Here is an 18,482-nt window from a genome sequence, read left to right as displayed (position 1 = left end):
AAAATACCTTGCTTGAGGCTGAAGAACATCCACCTGTAACGGTGTACTGAAGGCGGTCGGTGAGGAAGCATTTAATCCAGGCTAGAATTTGCGGGTGTCGGCTGAGAGAAGAGAGTTTGTAGATTAGTCATAGATGGGGAACACGATCAAATGCCTTTGAGAAGTCTAAGAATATTACATCAGTTTGAAATAATGAGTCTAGGTTTAAATGAAGCTCGGTGGTAAATTCAAAAAGTTGCGTTTCGCAAGAAAGACCAGACCTGAAGCCGTGTTGATTGGCGTAAAAGAACCCGTTGTTATCAAGGTGTAGGGCGACTTGAGGGCGACTTGAGGCGTATTGAATACACATGCAATAAAGCACTAAAGAAAATAGGCTATCTTTATTGTACATTGCGAAAAGCTCCACGCGAAACAAAATTACTATCATATAAATCACTCATCTGACCCATTCTCAAATATGGTTGCCCCATCTGGAACCCTTATAAAGTATCTGACATTACCACCGTTTCATATACTGCCGTTATGACCGGGACTTCTCACCCTCATCTCAGCTTTTCGCACTAGGTTTACAACCTTTGTCCGAGCGGCGTGATCGTGAATGCCTTAAATTGTTACATAATCTAATTAACACCCCACGCTACTCATTAAAGAACAACTATCCGTCTCCTGATAAATTGAAACCTACACGTAACAGCCACAAACTTAACCTTGCACTATTTCAACCACATATTAACCTATTTGAGTATAGCTTCTTTCCTCATACAATTGAAAAATGGAACTTGCTCCCAGGTGAAACTAGGTCACTGCCTTTAGAGGAATTTATGTATAAATTAACTAGATTGTTTATTATGCTGATTGTGTCTTTTATTTGATTTGAAATCATGTTTCTTAAGGTGTTGAAGTGGATTTGTGCAGAAGAATATTTTATTTGCAATGTACAAATCCACTCCTGCAATAGCCCAAATTGGGCTGCAGTTTGTGAAAATAAATAAAATAAATAAATTTTGCATTACGGCTGCGGTTCAGAGGAGTAGTGGTCCACAGAGCACTGTGGATGCTATTCTGGGTACGACCAGACTGGTGCCACCTTTTCCTTTTCTCCTGCGAGACAATCACAGCAGACAGGCAGAGAAGCAGAAACAAGTTTCTGGCATAAAGATCAGAGCGCACTCACCATCTAACACTCTCCCAGGTGAAGTGCTTCCTTCTCCCTGCACACATGACATACTGCCAGTCTTCCTGAGTCAGGGGCAGCCTGTCTGGCTGAGCTTGCTTTGATGGCCGTCTTACTGCTGGCAAGGGCTGCCAAGGTGACAAAGAAAGCAAAAATTAGCCAGTCACTTCCACCAGCAGTCTTGGAACAGGGCAAGTTTTCATGCTCAAGACTGAAAACCACATCTTTCTGCACTGAGCATACCGTTAAATTTCGAACAAGCGCCCCAACCATGCAACCACCCCCCATTTTTCAAGTGATTTGAAACTGGCACCAACTATTGAGCAAGCGTTCCCCTCCTCTCTCCATAGTGTTTACCATTACATGCATCTTCGCCAGCTTCGGTCTCTTTTTTTAAATGTTGCCGTTTGACCAACTTACAGAAAATGGTGTATTTAGTGAGGATGAGAAATGTATTGTTTAGCTACATTTCTACTGAGGCCTGTCAATGGCACCACTATAGCCAAGTGTCTTTTTGCATAGACTGTCAGTCGCCATTTTCGTCAGATGCTTCAGTTGTGAGAGGTGTCAGTTATCAATGTGGATTTGGTGTGCGGTGCTTTAGTGTTACTGTTGTGTATGCAATGCGACAGCGAAAGAAAAGGTTGCACTTGTGGAGTGGCGCTGGTGAACCTGGATAATTGTGAACTGATGTTTGTTCTGTACAACCAAAAGATTTCGGGCTCTTTCAGGCCAAATGCGTGAATTAATTCTTGGGTTGATCTCAGAGGAGTCATCTGATATTTTTGAGGGCGATGACATGAATAAACACAGTAAATGCATCTTAAATAAAGCTTTTGAGTCAAATAAAAACTGTTTGGTCATGACTGTTCCACCACCGACTTGAATTTTAGTCTGCGAATGAGAAAGGGCCCTCCCCCAACAATTCTTCAATTATTAAGGCGAAACCTTTAGATAACTCACGGGTTGAAAATTTGACCAGCCCGTTTTATGGCACCAAAATTTAATGGCACCAAAATTGGGAGTTGAACCCATGACCTTTGGTGTTTACTACGGCAAAGTTAATCAAGGCACAGTTTATTAAGGCACTTGAAACCACAACCTTCGGCAGGAGTCGAACCCACAAGCTATAGTGTTAACTAAGGCGACGTTGAGGCACAGTTAGCACTCAAACCCACAACCTTTGGTGGGAGTCGAACCCTCGACCTTTGGTGGGAGTCCCACCCAGGTTAGAGGAAGTAACGCATTCGAATGAGAATGTGAAACAATTTAATGAATATCTGAAGAATGCGCAGGCTTTTACCTTCACCCTCTTCAGCGCACGCTAAAGTGACTGTCAATTTTCTTTGACTCTAGGGGGAGGGCGTGCTTGCTCACAATTTTACAGTAGTTTCCGCTAAGTATAGGCCTATAATGTGCAACTCAAAGCAGAAAAAGAAAAGCTGTAGTTTGCAGTTTCACTCTGATCCCCTGTCCATCTCTGCATTGCACCCCTAGTCATTCTCAGCAGCAGAACACCGCAGTGGCTAAACATTAGTGCTCCTGTATCACTCAGCTAACAAGGTGCATGTGCTTGCACAGTAACATGTTTACCACAAGTCAGATGGTTACAGCAGAGTAATCTCTGCCACTGTACATGGACTTGCAGAACGCCTGGATGAATACCGATCTTGCGTGGCAGTCATGAGAAAAAGCAGGCTCTCATTTGGCACACCTACGGAAGCGGTCTCCTCCACTAACCTCGAGCTTTGCTGGGCCCTTGGAAAACTTGCTCAGGACCCTGCAGGGAAAGTGAAACCAAGCACACCCTTTCAGCCACATGTCAAAATATGCAAGTTGAATAAATTGGAAGAAGGAAAAACAATACAATTTGTATGTTATGGTGCAACATAGGCATTCCAAATAGTGTCTACATCATTTGCCGTTTCCCTTAGGGGCTTCGTGGCTGTTTTTTTTGTGAAATATGCAAATTGCTACCACATAGTTGACAACAAAAAACAAAGGAAGTGATGGAGATACTTAAACAAAAGGCATCTACCCCTCTGTGGACAAATATACTACATAGCTGGCCAAAAAGCAGCTTCTTGAAGACACTAGGCTAAGGATCCACAAGGCAAGCCACCTAGGTATAATGAGGGTGTGTTAACTAGGGCTTGGTATTCATTAAAACTTTTATCCCATTTGATTGGAACTTCAAGGGGAGTATGGTAGCGCAATTCAAAGACGGGACAAGAGAAGACACAAAGGGACACACACAGCGCGTCTTTGAATCGTGCTACCATACTCCCCTTGAAGATGCATTACCAACAAGCCCACATTGCAACCCTCTTGATTGGAACAATTTAATAGATTAATCATATTTGTGTAACTGAGCAAAAAACATGAAAACTGGCATTTATGAGCCTAAAATTTGGGAAAGAATGTTGAGTAATTACGTGGGCCAAAAAATATTTTGGCCATACCTGTACGGCGACCCCTTTGCTGTTATTCCCATGCACTGGGCTTACAGCATTCTGTCTACTGGTCCAGCGAGAAGCTCAGCGATGCTCGTTCTCTCTCCTTCACCAACAATGCCTGCTGTATGGCTCCGTGTCTCCACCATTCACTTCCACTGAGATGGCTTTGGAACCGAAACCGTGGCTCTAAGCTTTGCTACTTAACCTTCCCGATTTGCTAACGTGCCTGCCTTCTTGAGTGCTGCGCTGACCAGCTGTTACTTTGATTATTCACGAAGGAATTTTCCCTCACCACAACTACCCATCCGATGACGGCAAGTAGTTACAGCTTAGACCACTTATAATGTAACAGTTTATAGTGCAGAACTGGCTACAACACCGCCTTTTCTGACTTCCACTTACCCTCCCATAGAACTCCATATAAAGCATACCGCTTATAGTGAAGCTGCACAAAGTGAAGTACCATTTATAATGCGGCTTTCATGGGAAAATTCCGCAGACAAGCATGGTAGTGAGAGCTCTTCTCAATGAGGCTTGAGTATCTTTTCACCACACCTACCCAACATGAAAATAAAGTTTTCTCTCTCTCTCTCAACGAGGTGTACCGGCCATTTGGAGGACAGGGCAACAATAGCAATGAGGACGAAGAGGAGACGCGGAGCAAATGAATGAGGAACAAAAAAATACAAAAATCGGTGGTGGCCTGATGCAGGCAAGCGGTGGTTGGCTAGGCAACAGAGAAGCCTTCGCTTGGCCATATCAGCAGCGCACACTTTGCCCTGAATGCCGCTTTAGCCTGTGCGTGCCTGTTGCGATGCACATCGTTGTGAAGTGTAGATATCGCGTGTGCGACCTTGACTTCAGCTTAAGCGGTGTTCTGCAAATTTAGTTTGGAGCTTTTAGGCTTTACGTACACATGCAAGCCTCCACTGTTTTTACCAGTATGCGCACATAAAAACTTTGTAGGTGTTCCCAGTAGTAGTCGCAGCTGATCGCCTGTGGAACCAAATGCTGTTTCACACTCACTGCAGTCAGTTAAGCCCGTATGCATGTGATTCCATGCCCAATCTCTATGTAATCAATCGTCTACGGGTACGAATATATCAAAGGTGACCTTCCTGCAATGGTGTGCCGGCCAACACCCCTACCGGTTAAGCCTAACCAGCACGCCTCGTCTGGAGTCAGCAAACAAAGTTGTGGTTTGGTGCCAAGTCAACGAAATGCGTCGCAGTGGCTGTACAGCAAAGGTCGACTTCTGGCCTTGGTGTGACATTTTTGATATAGTGTTTTAGCGCGGAAACCTTTTCACACATACACAGGAAAGATGAGCAAAACGTGAACAAGGTGAGTGCAGGAGCCAACGTTTCGACAAGTGGACTTGTCTTCTTTAAGGCGACGTACGCTTTCCTCGCCACAGTATATATAGGTGGGGTTCTTCTAAAGGGGAGAGGGTGTGAGGCGGGAGGGTGCGGAAACACAGGAAAGGACACACACAAGCGCTACGTTTCAACAGAATGCTCACTGGAAGCCGGACCACTATATATATATATATATATATATATATATATATATATATATATATATATATATGCCATCCAACAACTTCAGTACCTGCAGAGATGCGTCAAGATGCGACAATTCTTTCCTTCGCAAAGATAGTGAAGGCATGCTAACATAATCTTGGCCTAGCTTCTCAATAGTTGCAGTTTCAGTTATCAGTATTGTTATCAGTCTTCAACTAGACATGGCAAAAGAATTAGCAAGGTTCTGAAGTCAGAATGCTACAGACAAGCCTGAGTATATCGTCATTTGCTGGCATCCCTGCTTTTTGGCAACTTGGATGAAAGAGGTAAAACATTGACTCCAGAATTTTCTTCGCGTCACAGACCAAGTTAGTGAATCTACTTGGAACCATCCACTACCTGGGCTACGCATGCAGGCTCCTCGGAGGCAATTGATGCCCACATGTGCATTCCACACGCTGGAGCCTTCAGACATTCCCTGTGACGTTTGCAACATGCTTTCCCTAGAAACAAAGTTTGCAGTAGAGCCTAACCAAGGTGCCCCTGAACTGCTGTCCCATGTGTGTTGCATCTCCAGTCCTGCGGTTGATTCAGAGGAATCGTGCTGCATCCCAAAAGAAGTCAATATCCTGACCCGATGTAAGCAATGATTATTGAATATTCCTGTCAAATGCATTGAGTTTTTTTTAAGGAACATTCGTTATGTGTACTCCCCACATATAAGGAGGGAGGATATGCTGTAATGTTGCATAGCCTCTTTCTGTCTAAAGCCAATGAAACAGTTTCTGCTCTTCCTGATTGCCAAGTCAATGCGCGCACGTCAAAAATCAAGAAAAGGGCAAAAGACTTATGCAAGAAACTTAACCTAGACAACGTGGTGCCAAAAATGGGGAAATGCAAGAAGAATTTCTTTTACGTCATCTTTAGTGCGAAAATGCATAAGCCACAAATTACCCTAAGGGTCATAGTGTCTGAAACAGACATGTGGCAAGATCCCTTTGCCTTGTTCTTGCCCGTATCTTGGAGGTAGATGACCCTTTTCTAGTGAAAATATCTCAAGAAGTCTTGAACGTTGTGCCCCCTAGTTCAACGAAGGCCTTTGTGCCCTCTCTATAGACATAAAGGACTTCTACTACTAATTAATATGTGACACATTGTTTGAATGCATAATGAATGCCTTAACACAGTTTGGTTAGATCAATTTTAAAGGTGCATTCCGTATTTCATCAAGGCATCAGTTAGAACTTGTAACCATGACTCGACTTACATCGAATAGGATACGAAACCCTTTATTCAAAACCAAGACGTTTGGATTAGATCTCGTGTCACGTCTACCCTTGGCAATTCTTTTGTATCAAGTCGTGACTAAGTACTTTTGACGCATCTTAAGGGCACAAAAGTTTTTAAATGTTTTAAATACATGGATGAGTACTTGTTTTTGCTTAAGTATGAGAAAAATTCCTTCGAATCTGAAGCCTCTAACTTACTAATGTTGGTTTGAGATTGTTTGCAGCCCTTCGAACTCACACACAAAGTTCCAGGTGATGATTGTCTATGAGGTTCCTTAATATATGTTTTCATTTTCATGCAAACCGCATGTACTGGTCTTATGAACATATGGGGAAGAAACCATTGTCGCCATTTAGCTCCTCAATCTCGAAATTGGTTAACAAGAGTATCGTCAAACACTGCTTTGATAATGTTCGCAAAAAATCCTGTTCCCATCTTGCAGTGCCAGCCTTAACAGCCAAAAAACTCGCCTCATGCAAGCAGGATATCCTGACCACATTCTGGTATCGGGTGCAGAGGCACTACTCAGGAAACTACCTTCCAGTTGTCAGGATTGCAAAACAGCTGTCTGTGAAGGCCGAAGAAAGTTTGACACTATGCCATACCTGCAGAAAATATGATATCCCACAACAAAAAAAAGGTGGGTGCTTGGGCAACTGTTAGCATGGTTTCACAGCCCCGAACAAGCTGAGAAAACTGCAAAAGCAACAAGCCCGTTGCTGATAAAAAGGGTAGGCTGGAACAAGAACCATAGAACACGGTTCATGCCCTGCAAAGAAGGCATTGTAAACCACATACTGCTATCGTGTGGTAGACACTACGTCAGACAAACCGGGTGATGTCTAAACGATAGGCTGGTTAATGTAAAGAAAGGTGGTGATGGTAGGTTAGCAGCCCACTGCGGCTTGTGTGGTTGCTTGCCTCTTTTGCAAGAATGTTTCGTTGTGCACAAGCACAAAGAAGAAATAACGGGGGTGATAACTAAAACTGCAACTATTGAGAAGCTAGGCCAAGACTGTGGTAGCATGCCTTCACTATCGTTAACAAGGAAAGAAATGTCATATTTCAATGCATCTCTGTTTGCTTATGCCCACGTTGTAGCACAGCACAAATAAATAGTGATCCAGCATGCAATAAACATTCTGATGAAAGTGAGCGCTTGTGTGTGTCCCTTCCTGTGTCCGTGTGAAAACGTTTCCACTCAAACACTATATGAAAGGCTGTACAGTACTTTGAAAGTGAAAGAACCACCTTGATAACAAAAGTGAGGGCACCGTTGGCACAGGCAACACTCAAATGACGGCAACTTGATAAGCAGTTGCCATGTTTTCGATATTGCGCACATGCAAATAAGTTCAAGAAATAAAACAAGACACTGAACAGAGTCCAAAATTTCGGTCGTCTTTCTACGTTAGTTCTGTAGAGTAGTGGCACTGCCGCAGGGAATTTCGAATAATCAAGCAATTTTTTTCCATTTCATTTTTTTTTCTTTTTACTTTCTCTGTTTCATGCAAAGATCGCAGGTGCTCAGACAATGGTTCCTTGGACAATGAGTTCCCAGACATTAACCTTTCAAAGTTTGTAAATTTAAATGGACACAGACATCCCGGTCACATGCTTCGATTCTTGGGTATGCATGGCTGCTTCGTCTACATGTGTTTCACATGTGCAGCCTTTGAAGAATGCTGTTTTGGTTATAGTTTATTGTCATTTTTGGTGCGAATATTCATGACACCGGCAACTTACACTATAAGCAATCTATGATGTACTGGTGGTTCCCAGACACCTCCCAGACAACTTAAATAATGCAAAAGGATGGACAGTTGGGTGAGTTGGTACGGTAGTATATTCTTGGTTTATAGCATGAAGGGACACAGATGAAGACTAGAAGCTGACAGGATGAGCACTCATTCTCTCTTCTTTTAGTCTTCGTCTGTATCCCTTCGCACTATAAACCAAGAATATGTTTCCAAACAACTGCCAGACACCTCTGCACTGATGCACTCGTACAAACTGCTTTCCATGCCGATTCTCAGTGTGCACATGCCGGGCTGTTCAGGACGTACACCAGACTTCTTAATAGTGTGGCATGTTATTGCGACTCAGGGTTTTAAGGACAACGGATAGACTCTTGGAGCTGACAAAGAGGAGATGAAAAGGTTGATACATTAGGTACAGATATAACAGAAAATAGCATACAGGCATACAGCATAATAGCATACCGACACAGCAGCTGGTGGAGATTCTATTTTCTCACAATGGCCCAGTTCCACCTTAAATCCCTTTAGCGATCCATCGTCGGCAGGAACGAGGTGAGACAGGAGCTTATGCCCCCAGCGTTGCATTCCCCTTTCATCATGGCAGCAGTCTTGGTGCGGCATGCCACCAGATTCCTCATTTGAACCCACGGGAATGGGTCAGCAGTATTGTGGAAGATTGCAGGTTGTCACTCACAAGGGCGACCACTTCACAAGAACCAGGGAGGAGGAGGCAATGCCCATTGCCTCAATGATAGGCATACAGTGTGGCACAACACATGTACATTTCTGCTCTTACTCAGATGCCACAAGCCTAGTCCTTGCTGTACCTTCAGACTAATGGAGCCACTATCGTGCCTCTCAATATCCTTTCGTCACATTGGTATAGAGCCTTACGACCCACTGTGGTGGGAAAACACCGGGCTAGTATTATTTCAATATGTAGTATGTGAGAATAACCTGCCCCCCATGGCTCATGACATTGTGTCCTTCCTTTTCAGCCACATCGTCCTGTGTCCATAAACTCCTCAGTGCTGAGGCCATGTCTTACTCCAAGAACAAGGCAGAAGGTTACAGCATGGGAACCAACGGAGACAAAGATAGCCCACAAAGTACACGGACACAACGCTGACTTTCAACAGAAAGTTTATTTTGCCAGTGCACAGCTAGCTTTAAAGTGGACCCTTGGTAACAAGATCACACATGCACACAGAACCTGCTCATACCGTTATCGCATGCTGGCATTTGAATCAAGGTAGGTAGGCGCTTCTTCAAACAAGGCTATCGAGGGACAACCGACACAGTTATTTCCTGCATATGAACTTGCAGCAGCCTTGACAATTTCTTCAGTAAGGCTTCATTTGCTACTAGATACAATCTTGCATTTGTCGAAGACCGGTTTGCACCAACAGTTGCAACACAACAGTGCACACCTAGATAACCTTGAATAGTGTTGTTAACATTGCTGTGGTGTTCCCTAAGCCAATCATTAATGCATCGGCCGGTTTGCTCCGATGTAGACCTTACCACTAAATAACTTGAAGCATTTTTTGTCGAATGCAGTTCTGTTCATTACTGTACCATCAGATGTCACCTGCAAACTAATCACCTGACAGAGTACTTTAATCACACATTTGCCAACATGGTTTCAATGCACGTTACCTCTAACCAGACAAACTGGGGCTTCATTCTTGCCTTTGTCACACCTGCCTACAACACCACAACCCAGGCGATAACAACGTTCTCCCCCTTCTTTCTGCTCTAGAGCTAACAGCATTCAACCTCTATCGACACCTTCCTTGCCTACTGCATTGGTTCATTATAGGTTTCTGAGGCTGCTTAATATACAGAAAAATGTCGGCAACTGGCCTGCTCCCTATGACACAAGGCTAGGCGCCGCATGTGTGGCCTGAGGTATTAAGCACCGCAAGACAACCCTGTATAACCCACATTGCAATTCGATAGAGTGGGTTAACTAGAATCTCAAATTGTTGCTTGCAGCCTTTGTGCAGCAACACAGGGATTATGATGCCAGTTTTGATGAGAGAGGGCTCCTCTTGCACTCCACAGTACACCATTCAACAGGGTACATGCCCACTTTCCTCAACTTTGAATGAATGAATGAATTCTGGGATTTTACATGCCAAAACCACGATTTGATTATGAGGCACGCCGTAGTAGGGGAGTCGGGATTAATTTTGACCACCTGGGTTTCTTTAACATGCCCCCAATGCATGGAACACGGGTGTTTTTACATATAATGCCCATCAAAATGCGGCTGCCACTGCCGGGATTCAATCCTGCGACTTTGTGCTTAGCAATTTTGCAAATTTTCGCCAAGAAAATATGGCACTGCAGATGGTCGGGAGTCACCTAACATCACATAACAAGAATGCAGCAAGTTATTATTAACTAAGATACATATCCATCAAGATATACAGTAAGGTCCTGTTTTATTAAAGGGAAGACCAAATTATATGCCAGCACCGATTAAAGCTAAGTTCTAGTATGTGCAGGTATGAAAAACATTTTTTTTATCAATAGATGAAGCAGTCTGTGCTGGACGCATGAAAGAAGACGAAGAAATGGTAGGGGAGAAGTGAGACCGAAGAAGTTGGAATAAAATGGCGGACGACACCCATCTCACTGAGATAATGTTATTTCTGCTGCTGCTCTAGTTAGGAACGCTACATTTTGGCGCAGCCGACAGTTTTCGAAGACCAGCCATGCTGGTGACGTTTTTCATCGACCAGGCGTCATCGGAGTCTGTTTTGTTCACCCGATACCAAGTGCACGGTGAGCCAGCGACAGACCTTCCTCTCGAAGTTAGTTCTACCGCGCTGATCAACGTGGTGCTGTAACAAGCTGCAATCAGCCGCCAAGCCCTCATGCAAACAGGATCGGTGACAGTGAATCTACAACTGCAGACACTGAGCGAACTCGTTCTGGAACCCATTCGACGTGGCACCCTCAAAGAGGAAATGCCTGCCAGGAAGGTGAGCCTAGACTTGACTGTTATGGAACTGCAAAGGCACATTATGCAACAGGAAATGGCGTTTCATTTGTGTGCAGTTTATCGTGCTCCAGACACTGATGAAAGCTTTTTGAGTAAATCGTATGATCATTTATTGTTGTCACAAAATAAGAATGTTATTGTAACGGGTGACTTTAATTTGCCTTTATTAAATTGGAACAATATGTCTTTTGGATTATCGCATACGAGCGATAGAATCCTTCATGTTATGCTTGCTCTTGGTCTTGACCAAATAGTTACTGAATGTACTCGCGGAACATCAATTCTTGACCTGCTGCTCATTAGTGAAGGATTTAGACAAGGAACTGTTACAAATGAACCCGGAATATCTGACCATAAGTTAATTTCTTTTTCCTGGAAGGTTGAAAAATCAAAAACATGTGCGCTTGATGTCGCCACAGTTAAGGAATTTAGTAGAGCTGACGATGTGGCGATTATTGGCTATATTGAAGAAAATGTTGGGATTACATGTGATGATGTGGAAAGCTCTTGGCAATGGTTCGCTAATGTGCTTAGGCATTGCATTAAAAAATATGTTCCAAACAGAAGAATACTTAGAAAGCGGAAACATCCATGGATTACTCGTGAAATTATACACATTAAGTGTAAACCTAAGAGATATCGTAAGAAGCAGGGGACGTCAACGCCACTGTTTATAGAAATCAAACATGACCTATTATCAAAAGTGAGCTGCGCCAGGACTAAATATTTTACACACACATTAGCAGAGTTTCTAAAGAGTGATGCGCAGAAATTTTGGCAGCACTTGAGTAAACCCAAAGATGCACTTACTAAAATAAAAGTTAGGGACACAATTATCACTGATGCTGCCAAAATAGCTGAGAATTTTAATCAGTATTTCTACTTGGTGTTTTCAGAATTAGATGAATATGAAATATAAGCAGTGGCTGCACCAGAGGACGGCATTGAAGTAACTCGTGAGGGTGTTCTGGCGATGCTCTTGAAACTGGACACTAAAAAATCCGCTGGACTCGATGGTCTTCCAGATGTATTTTTGAGGCGTTACGCAGAACAAATATCAGGTTGCCTCAGAGACATCTTTAAACTCTCATTAGCAAATGGAAAAATTCCTTCAGATTGGAAAATAGCACGTGTGGTTCCTGTATATAAAAAAAGGTGATCGATTGTCAGTTTCAAATTATCGGCCTGTTTCCATAACATACAGTTGCTGTAAGATGTTGGAGCATATTGTAGCCGGTTACCTGCGAAAGTTCCTGAGCGATCATAATCTTTTGTCTGATAATCAGCACGGGTTTAGGCAGGGGTTATCCACAGTTACTCAGACTGTTTTGTCTGTACATGAATTTGCGCCGGTGCTTGATATGTCCGGGCAAACGGAGGTGGTTTTCTTTGATTTTAGCAAGGCCTTCGATAAGGTGCCACATGGCAAACTTCTCTATAAAAATGGAATGTATGGGTATACCATTTTTTATCATTCGATGGATTCAAGACTACCTTACAGACAGACGGCAATATGTGGAAATTAATAAGACTGCTTCTAGTGTTGTTAATGTTCATTCAGGAGGTCCTCAGGGAAGTGTGCTGGGACCATTGTTGTTTTTAATATATGTAAATGATTTAGTTACGGTTGTTCCTGAAAATGTCTCTGTTAAGTTATTCGCAGACGACTGTGTTGTGTTTAAACAAATTTCATCTGAACATGACCACAGCTCTGTAGAAAAAAGCAGTTTTTGCCATTGAAGAATGGTGTCTGAAATGGGCTATGGAACTTAATATAGTGAAAAAACTGTTCTCTTACGTGTAACTAGAAAAAAGTCTCCCAGTTTGCTTCCTCACTTTCTTCGCGGCAACATGATTTTGGAAGTTGAGAAATATAAATATTTAGGTATAACACTTGACAATAAGTTAAAATGGTCGGCTCACATTACTAATATTTCTACAGCTGCATTTCGAAAGCTATGAGTTTGACGAAGAAAGCTAAAAAACTGCCCCTACACACATAAAAAAAATTGGCTTACGAAACTTGTGTGTGGTGTTTACTTGAATATGCTTCAGTAGTGTGGGACCCATACACAAAAAAAAGATATAATGCTCCTTGAAAAAAGTCAATAGGAAAGCGGTTAGGTTTATATACGGAAAATACAAAAGGGAAGACTCTCCCTCGCAGTTAATGATCTCAAATAACATTCACACACTAGAAACCCGCAGAAAGATTAATAGATTGATATTCTTGTTCAATAGTTTAACAGGAAAAAATAAGCTCCAGCTTCCAGAGTGCATTAAGCGTCCTCTAGTGAGAAGGACTCGGAGCGTTCATGAGCATTCACTTGCTCCCCTCTTCGCCAAAACTAACAGCTTTAAGTACAGTTTTTTCCCTAGAACAGTGCAAGATTGGAATTCGTTACCGGCATCTGTTTTTCCCTCACAAAATTTTTCTGATGCGTTACATCGTCTGCTTACCTGATAATATGTATGTTTTGTATCCTTGTGCTGCCAATATTGTATGATTTTATGCTTTTGGTTTATTCTTTTGGTATCCGTGTGCTGCTAATATTGTACAATTTTATTCTTTTGGTTTATTCATTTGATATATGTGTGCAGCAAATATTGTATAAATTTTATTCTCTTGGTTATGTAACAATGTAAATTCATTCCTGCTTGGGCCAAGAAATGGCCTGCAGTATTCTGAAATAAATAAATAAACAAATAAATAAATAAATAACAGATCGAAATAACGAGAACTTTCGTCCAAGCGCTTAATCGAGGCCAATCAGAGTGAGACATTGTTGAACCGGATGTTTTTGAAGGAAACTCGCAAAGTGCACACTACTGGCTGTGGTTTTTCAAGTATGCCCGTGACAAGTATGGTGGCGCTCCGACGACACAAAGATTTTGAATATGCGCCACTATTTGGGCGGTATAGCCAGAAAATGGTATGATGTGCAACTCATGGATCATGGAACAACATGTTGGGAACTGTGGAAAAGCAACTCTTTCGCGGCTTTCAAAGGCAACGCAGTAGAAAGATGGGATGCGGCACTATGATTCAGGTATACAGGTGGCTCTCTGCTTGAGTACTGTATTGAGAAGCGCTGCCTATTGTATTCTGCAGAACCAAAGCTGTCGTCTTCTGCTGTTAAGCTTCGATAACGCAAGGATTTCCAAATTCCCTGAGTTTTCCAGGTTTTCCCTGAGCACCTTTGCAAAATTCCCTGAATGAGCCAGAACTTTGTTTCATGTCAAGACAGGCTGACACCCCGTTGCCCGATGCTGTCACTCTCTAGTAAGCATGCTGAAACAAAACAAAAATAACTTAATCCAGTTTGAACAGTAAGGATTAATATCTATTTTATTTAAAAAGAAAACAGAAGGAAGGTGTTAGTAAAATGCATAGCGAAAGAAATGGTAAAGCCCATTCCAAATTGAGTCGAACATTTTCAAATACGAAAGAAAAGGAGATGCATACATAAGTAAATATTTTTTAATATGAGCTATTTCTATCAACTGATAGCAAGCTCATCTGTATGAGGCCCTGAACTTTGTCACAACTAAGGTTCTCTCTCAGCAGCTGGGAAGTCATCCTCAACTGTCCTGACATACTTGCAGCCCGTACACAATATCTCAGTGTTGGGTTTCACTGCTTAAAACAGTTTATTTTGGTTTGGATGAGGGACACCTGTATCTCAGCGTCAGCCAACACTTAGTTTTTTTAGCTCAAGCTCCTTCAAAAAGGCGGCGGCACCCTTCCTTTCCCGTTAATTCCTCAGTGCGTCAGTCCTTCCTGTTCTCATCTTCCTTCTACCACGCTTTCACCACATGGATCATCTGAAGCATCCTCTTGGTCAGTTGTACAGTCAACGTCCAATTTTTCGGATTCCCTAGGGGCCACAAAAACATACGAAAATCGGGCAGTCGAAAAATAATGAATGCCTGTCTTTAACTGCCCTTAAAGGCTAAAATTGCCACAGGCACGCCCGAAGAGAGAGAGAGAGAGAGAGAGAGAGAAAATGATAAATGAAAGGTAGGGAGGTTAACCAGGACTGAGCCCGGTTGGCTACCCTACACTGGGGAAAGGGTAGGGGGACAGAAAGATTAAAAGAGAAAGTCCACTGGGGATATCAGTCGGTCACTCAGTCCGGATCACAGACACTGACTCAATCCGGTATCTCTCAAATATCGCAGCAGCGCTTCTGTGGCTTTTTGTAGCTGCGATATTCGAGGCCATGGTCCCAAGATCTTGTTCAAGGTGAACGGCTTTCCATCTAGCTGATTGAGAGTTGTGCAGAGGTCTTGCCTTTCATCTTCAAAAGACGGGCAGTAGCACAGTAGGTGTTCTATGGTTTACTCGACACCGCAGGCATTGCACTCGGCGCTATCAGACATTCCAATCAAAAATGCATATGCATTGGTGAATGCGACGCCCAAACGTAAGCGGCACAGCACTGTTTCCTCATTTCGCGGAAGACCTGGTGACAGCCACAGTTGCATAAAGGGATCGAGGGAATGCAATCGATGTTGAGTGAATTCAGGTGTGTGCCACTTCTCCAATGTCAAAGAGTGCGCTAGCTTGCCTAAGTGTTGGGCTGCATCGGTCCGCGATAAAGGTATAGAAACAAGGGTTGCTCCTTCGTGTGCTTTCCCAGCAGCTTCGTCAGCAAGGTCGTTGCCGGAGATACCGCAATGACCAGACAGCCATTGAAACATGACGTCGTGTCCTTTCGTGATCATGTGATGGTGCATTTCTCGTATCTCCGACACGAGTTGTTCACATGACCCGCGACGAAGAGATGACAGAAGACATTGTAAGGCCGCCTTTGAATCGCCCGAAAAAGCTCTTAAGGCCTGCCACTACACTTACTAGGCATATCGGTGCTCGTACTGCGACAGGAGATGGGGGTGCACGTGTGTATAATTAAGGAATACATACTGCGTCCCGTGACAATTGCCCCTTCCCACGCGACGAAGAGATGACAGAAGGCATTGTAAGGCCGCCTTTGAGTCGCCCGAAAAAGCTCTTAAAGCCTGCCAGTACACTTACTAGGCATGTCGGTGCTCGTACTGTGACAGGAGAGGGGGGTGCACGTGTGTATAATTAAGGAATACATACTGTGTCCCGTGACAATTGCCCCTTCCCACGCTTGTTATGTTTCACCGCCTAACGTTATTTCACCGCCTAACGTTAATGTACTGAGGCGAAGCTCACTTTCGGAGACTGACATTACACAACGCGCTGTGCTCTGCGAGCTTCAAAGCCAGTCGCGAGGATTACAAAGGCGGAGTCGGTGCCATTGGTGATAGCGGCGAATTCAATGAAAAACACGGCACCGCATGGCAAGAAGCTTAATAGCGAACATAGAAGCAGCTAGGCCTAACGTTGCCGCGGTGGTGGTTACGGCTGCCAGCGGATCTGCGTGAGAGAGTGCCGGTTCGAGGCGGCGAGATAATCAAAATAGCGGCGGTGGCGGCTTTGATTAATGCCATTTCAGACCTGCTGTCAGGGCAGCATACGTTGACTATATGGAGTACATGGTGGTGCCGCAAAGCCGTGCAAATTATCGGGCATGTCCGAAAAATCGGGCGTCTAGAAAATCGGTCGTTAACTACTCTGGCAATACATCGTGCCGATGACACGGCGTCAATGACAATTCGTTGCGATTCCTCTGTTACTGGAGCCGGCATTAACACGACTTTCGTTCCCTTTCAATAAAGTTACAGCTAATTTTCCCTGATAGAAGCACAAATTCCCCGAGTTTTTCCAGACTGTTCAAATTCCCTGATAATTCCAGGTTTTCCCAGTTTTCCCGGTTGGTAGACACCCTGGTATATCGAGATCCGTAGTCATGTCCAGCTCAAAGGTCCAAGAACATTCGATGACCTTCTGAACTTTCTACAGTTCTCAGTGCCAAGAATTACATTGAGAAGACAGCCAGGTAGTAGAACAGAGCAACTTGATTCTCGTAAGCTGAGTGAGCATCTAGAGTCGTTCCCGTCATCTGAATGTGAAGATAGCTTCATAAACAAATCCCTGGGAAGCGTCAATCATGACCGTGAGGATGGTGAAGAACCAATTACCGATTTCATGGCAACCTACTTCCACATAGTCTGTCTATCATGGATCATAAGCCCCAGAAAAAGAACTTGAGTGAGGCAGTGTATTTGGTGTCAAGCTTATCATACGCCCCCATTAAGGCAGACGGCATTGAAGTGAAAGCTCTCGTTGACAGTGGAGCTTCGTTATCTATTATCAACAAGACTCGAGTGGATGCCGGCCGTCTGCACGCTGGTAGAACATTGCGTGTCCAAGCCTACGATGGGTCAGTGACCATGCATAGTGAATGGGTAACCCTGGGTATTGAATTTCAAGGACATGCTATTACCAGTGACGTATTGGCAATTCCCAATGTCACCTACGATTTTCTCTTGTCCCGTCCAGACATGAAAAAACAAGATAAACCTCTATTGGGACGACGAAGTAATGGCCGAAGACACGATAAGAACAGAAGATCCTGGTGATGAACCTAGTGCATCAAGGCTAATTTTTCACCAGGAAGACATCAAGACTAACCCTTGAATGCAGAGATCTAACCTGGCTCGAACTTGACTTCTGGCAGTCTCAAGACAGCTTCACCGCGCGTCTTAAATCGTGCTCGACCTTGCGGACGACTTGCGAACAACTTGGCTGGGCCGAAGTCCGCTCAAGTTTCAAGTCTGCTCCTGGGCTCGCTTGAAACTGACTTCGTGCGTTATTCCAACATGGCAGCCTCCCAAACGGACGTCGCGCGAAGGTTAGCTGCTTTCGGGTTTGCTTGCCACGCCATGGATACAGCATTTTCAGAGGATCATCCCTTGCCAAAAATTCCGCGACCTGCTCTATGTGACCGAGGGAACCTGATGGAGTTGTACGATGACGAACAATTCCTCGGTAGCTACAGATTCACGAAGAACGCCGTGCGACAGCTTCTCGCTATGTTGCCTATTCGGGTAAGTGGGGACAACAGAAGACAACCTGTGTGCCTCCCACGCTGCAGTTGCTAATGGCTCTGATGTTTTACGGCACTAGAACATTTTAAACAGTTGCCGAGGGTCAGGTCCGCATTCCTCAGTCAACAGTGTGCCGCGCAGTTGAAAAGATGACTCTGCTCATCGTGAAGCACCTGCGCCCGATGCTGGTGCGCTTCCCGCAATTGCCGTAAGATTGATTATGAGCATATTTTCTCAGCTCTAATGACTACACATGCCATCACTAGTTATTAGCGCTCACGACTA

The 18,482-nt window shown here is 43.8% G+C and overlaps 1 protein-coding gene across 4 annotated transcripts in view; it reads right to left on the bottom strand.

The window, feature by feature from the left end:
* Window positions 1-18,482, bottom strand: part of Grip163 (gamma-tubulin complex component 6) — a 525,896-nt gene that overhangs the window by 382,666 nt on the left and 124,748 nt on the right. For all 4 annotated transcript variants that reach the window (XM_075670058.1, XM_075670059.1, XM_075670060.1 and 1 more), the window contains exons 7-8: window positions 2,915-2,954; window positions 1,175-1,302 (exon numbers count right to left, since the gene is read on the bottom strand). In XM_075670058.1, the coding sequence (XP_075526173.1) occupies window positions 1,175-1,302; window positions 2,915-2,954 (168 nt within the window). The remainder of the gene's footprint in view (window positions 1-1,174; window positions 1,303-2,914; window positions 2,955-18,482) is intronic.

This window comes from Dermacentor variabilis, chromosome 9 (genome assembly GCF_050947875.1).
Source record: "Dermacentor variabilis isolate Ectoservices chromosome 9, ASM5094787v1, whole genome shotgun sequence".
Classification (NCBI taxonomy): Eukaryota; Metazoa; Arthropoda; class Arachnida; order Ixodida; family Ixodidae; genus Dermacentor; species Dermacentor variabilis.
Note: the sequence above shows the minus strand (reverse complement) of the source record. Positions and strands in the feature narration are given on the sequence as shown.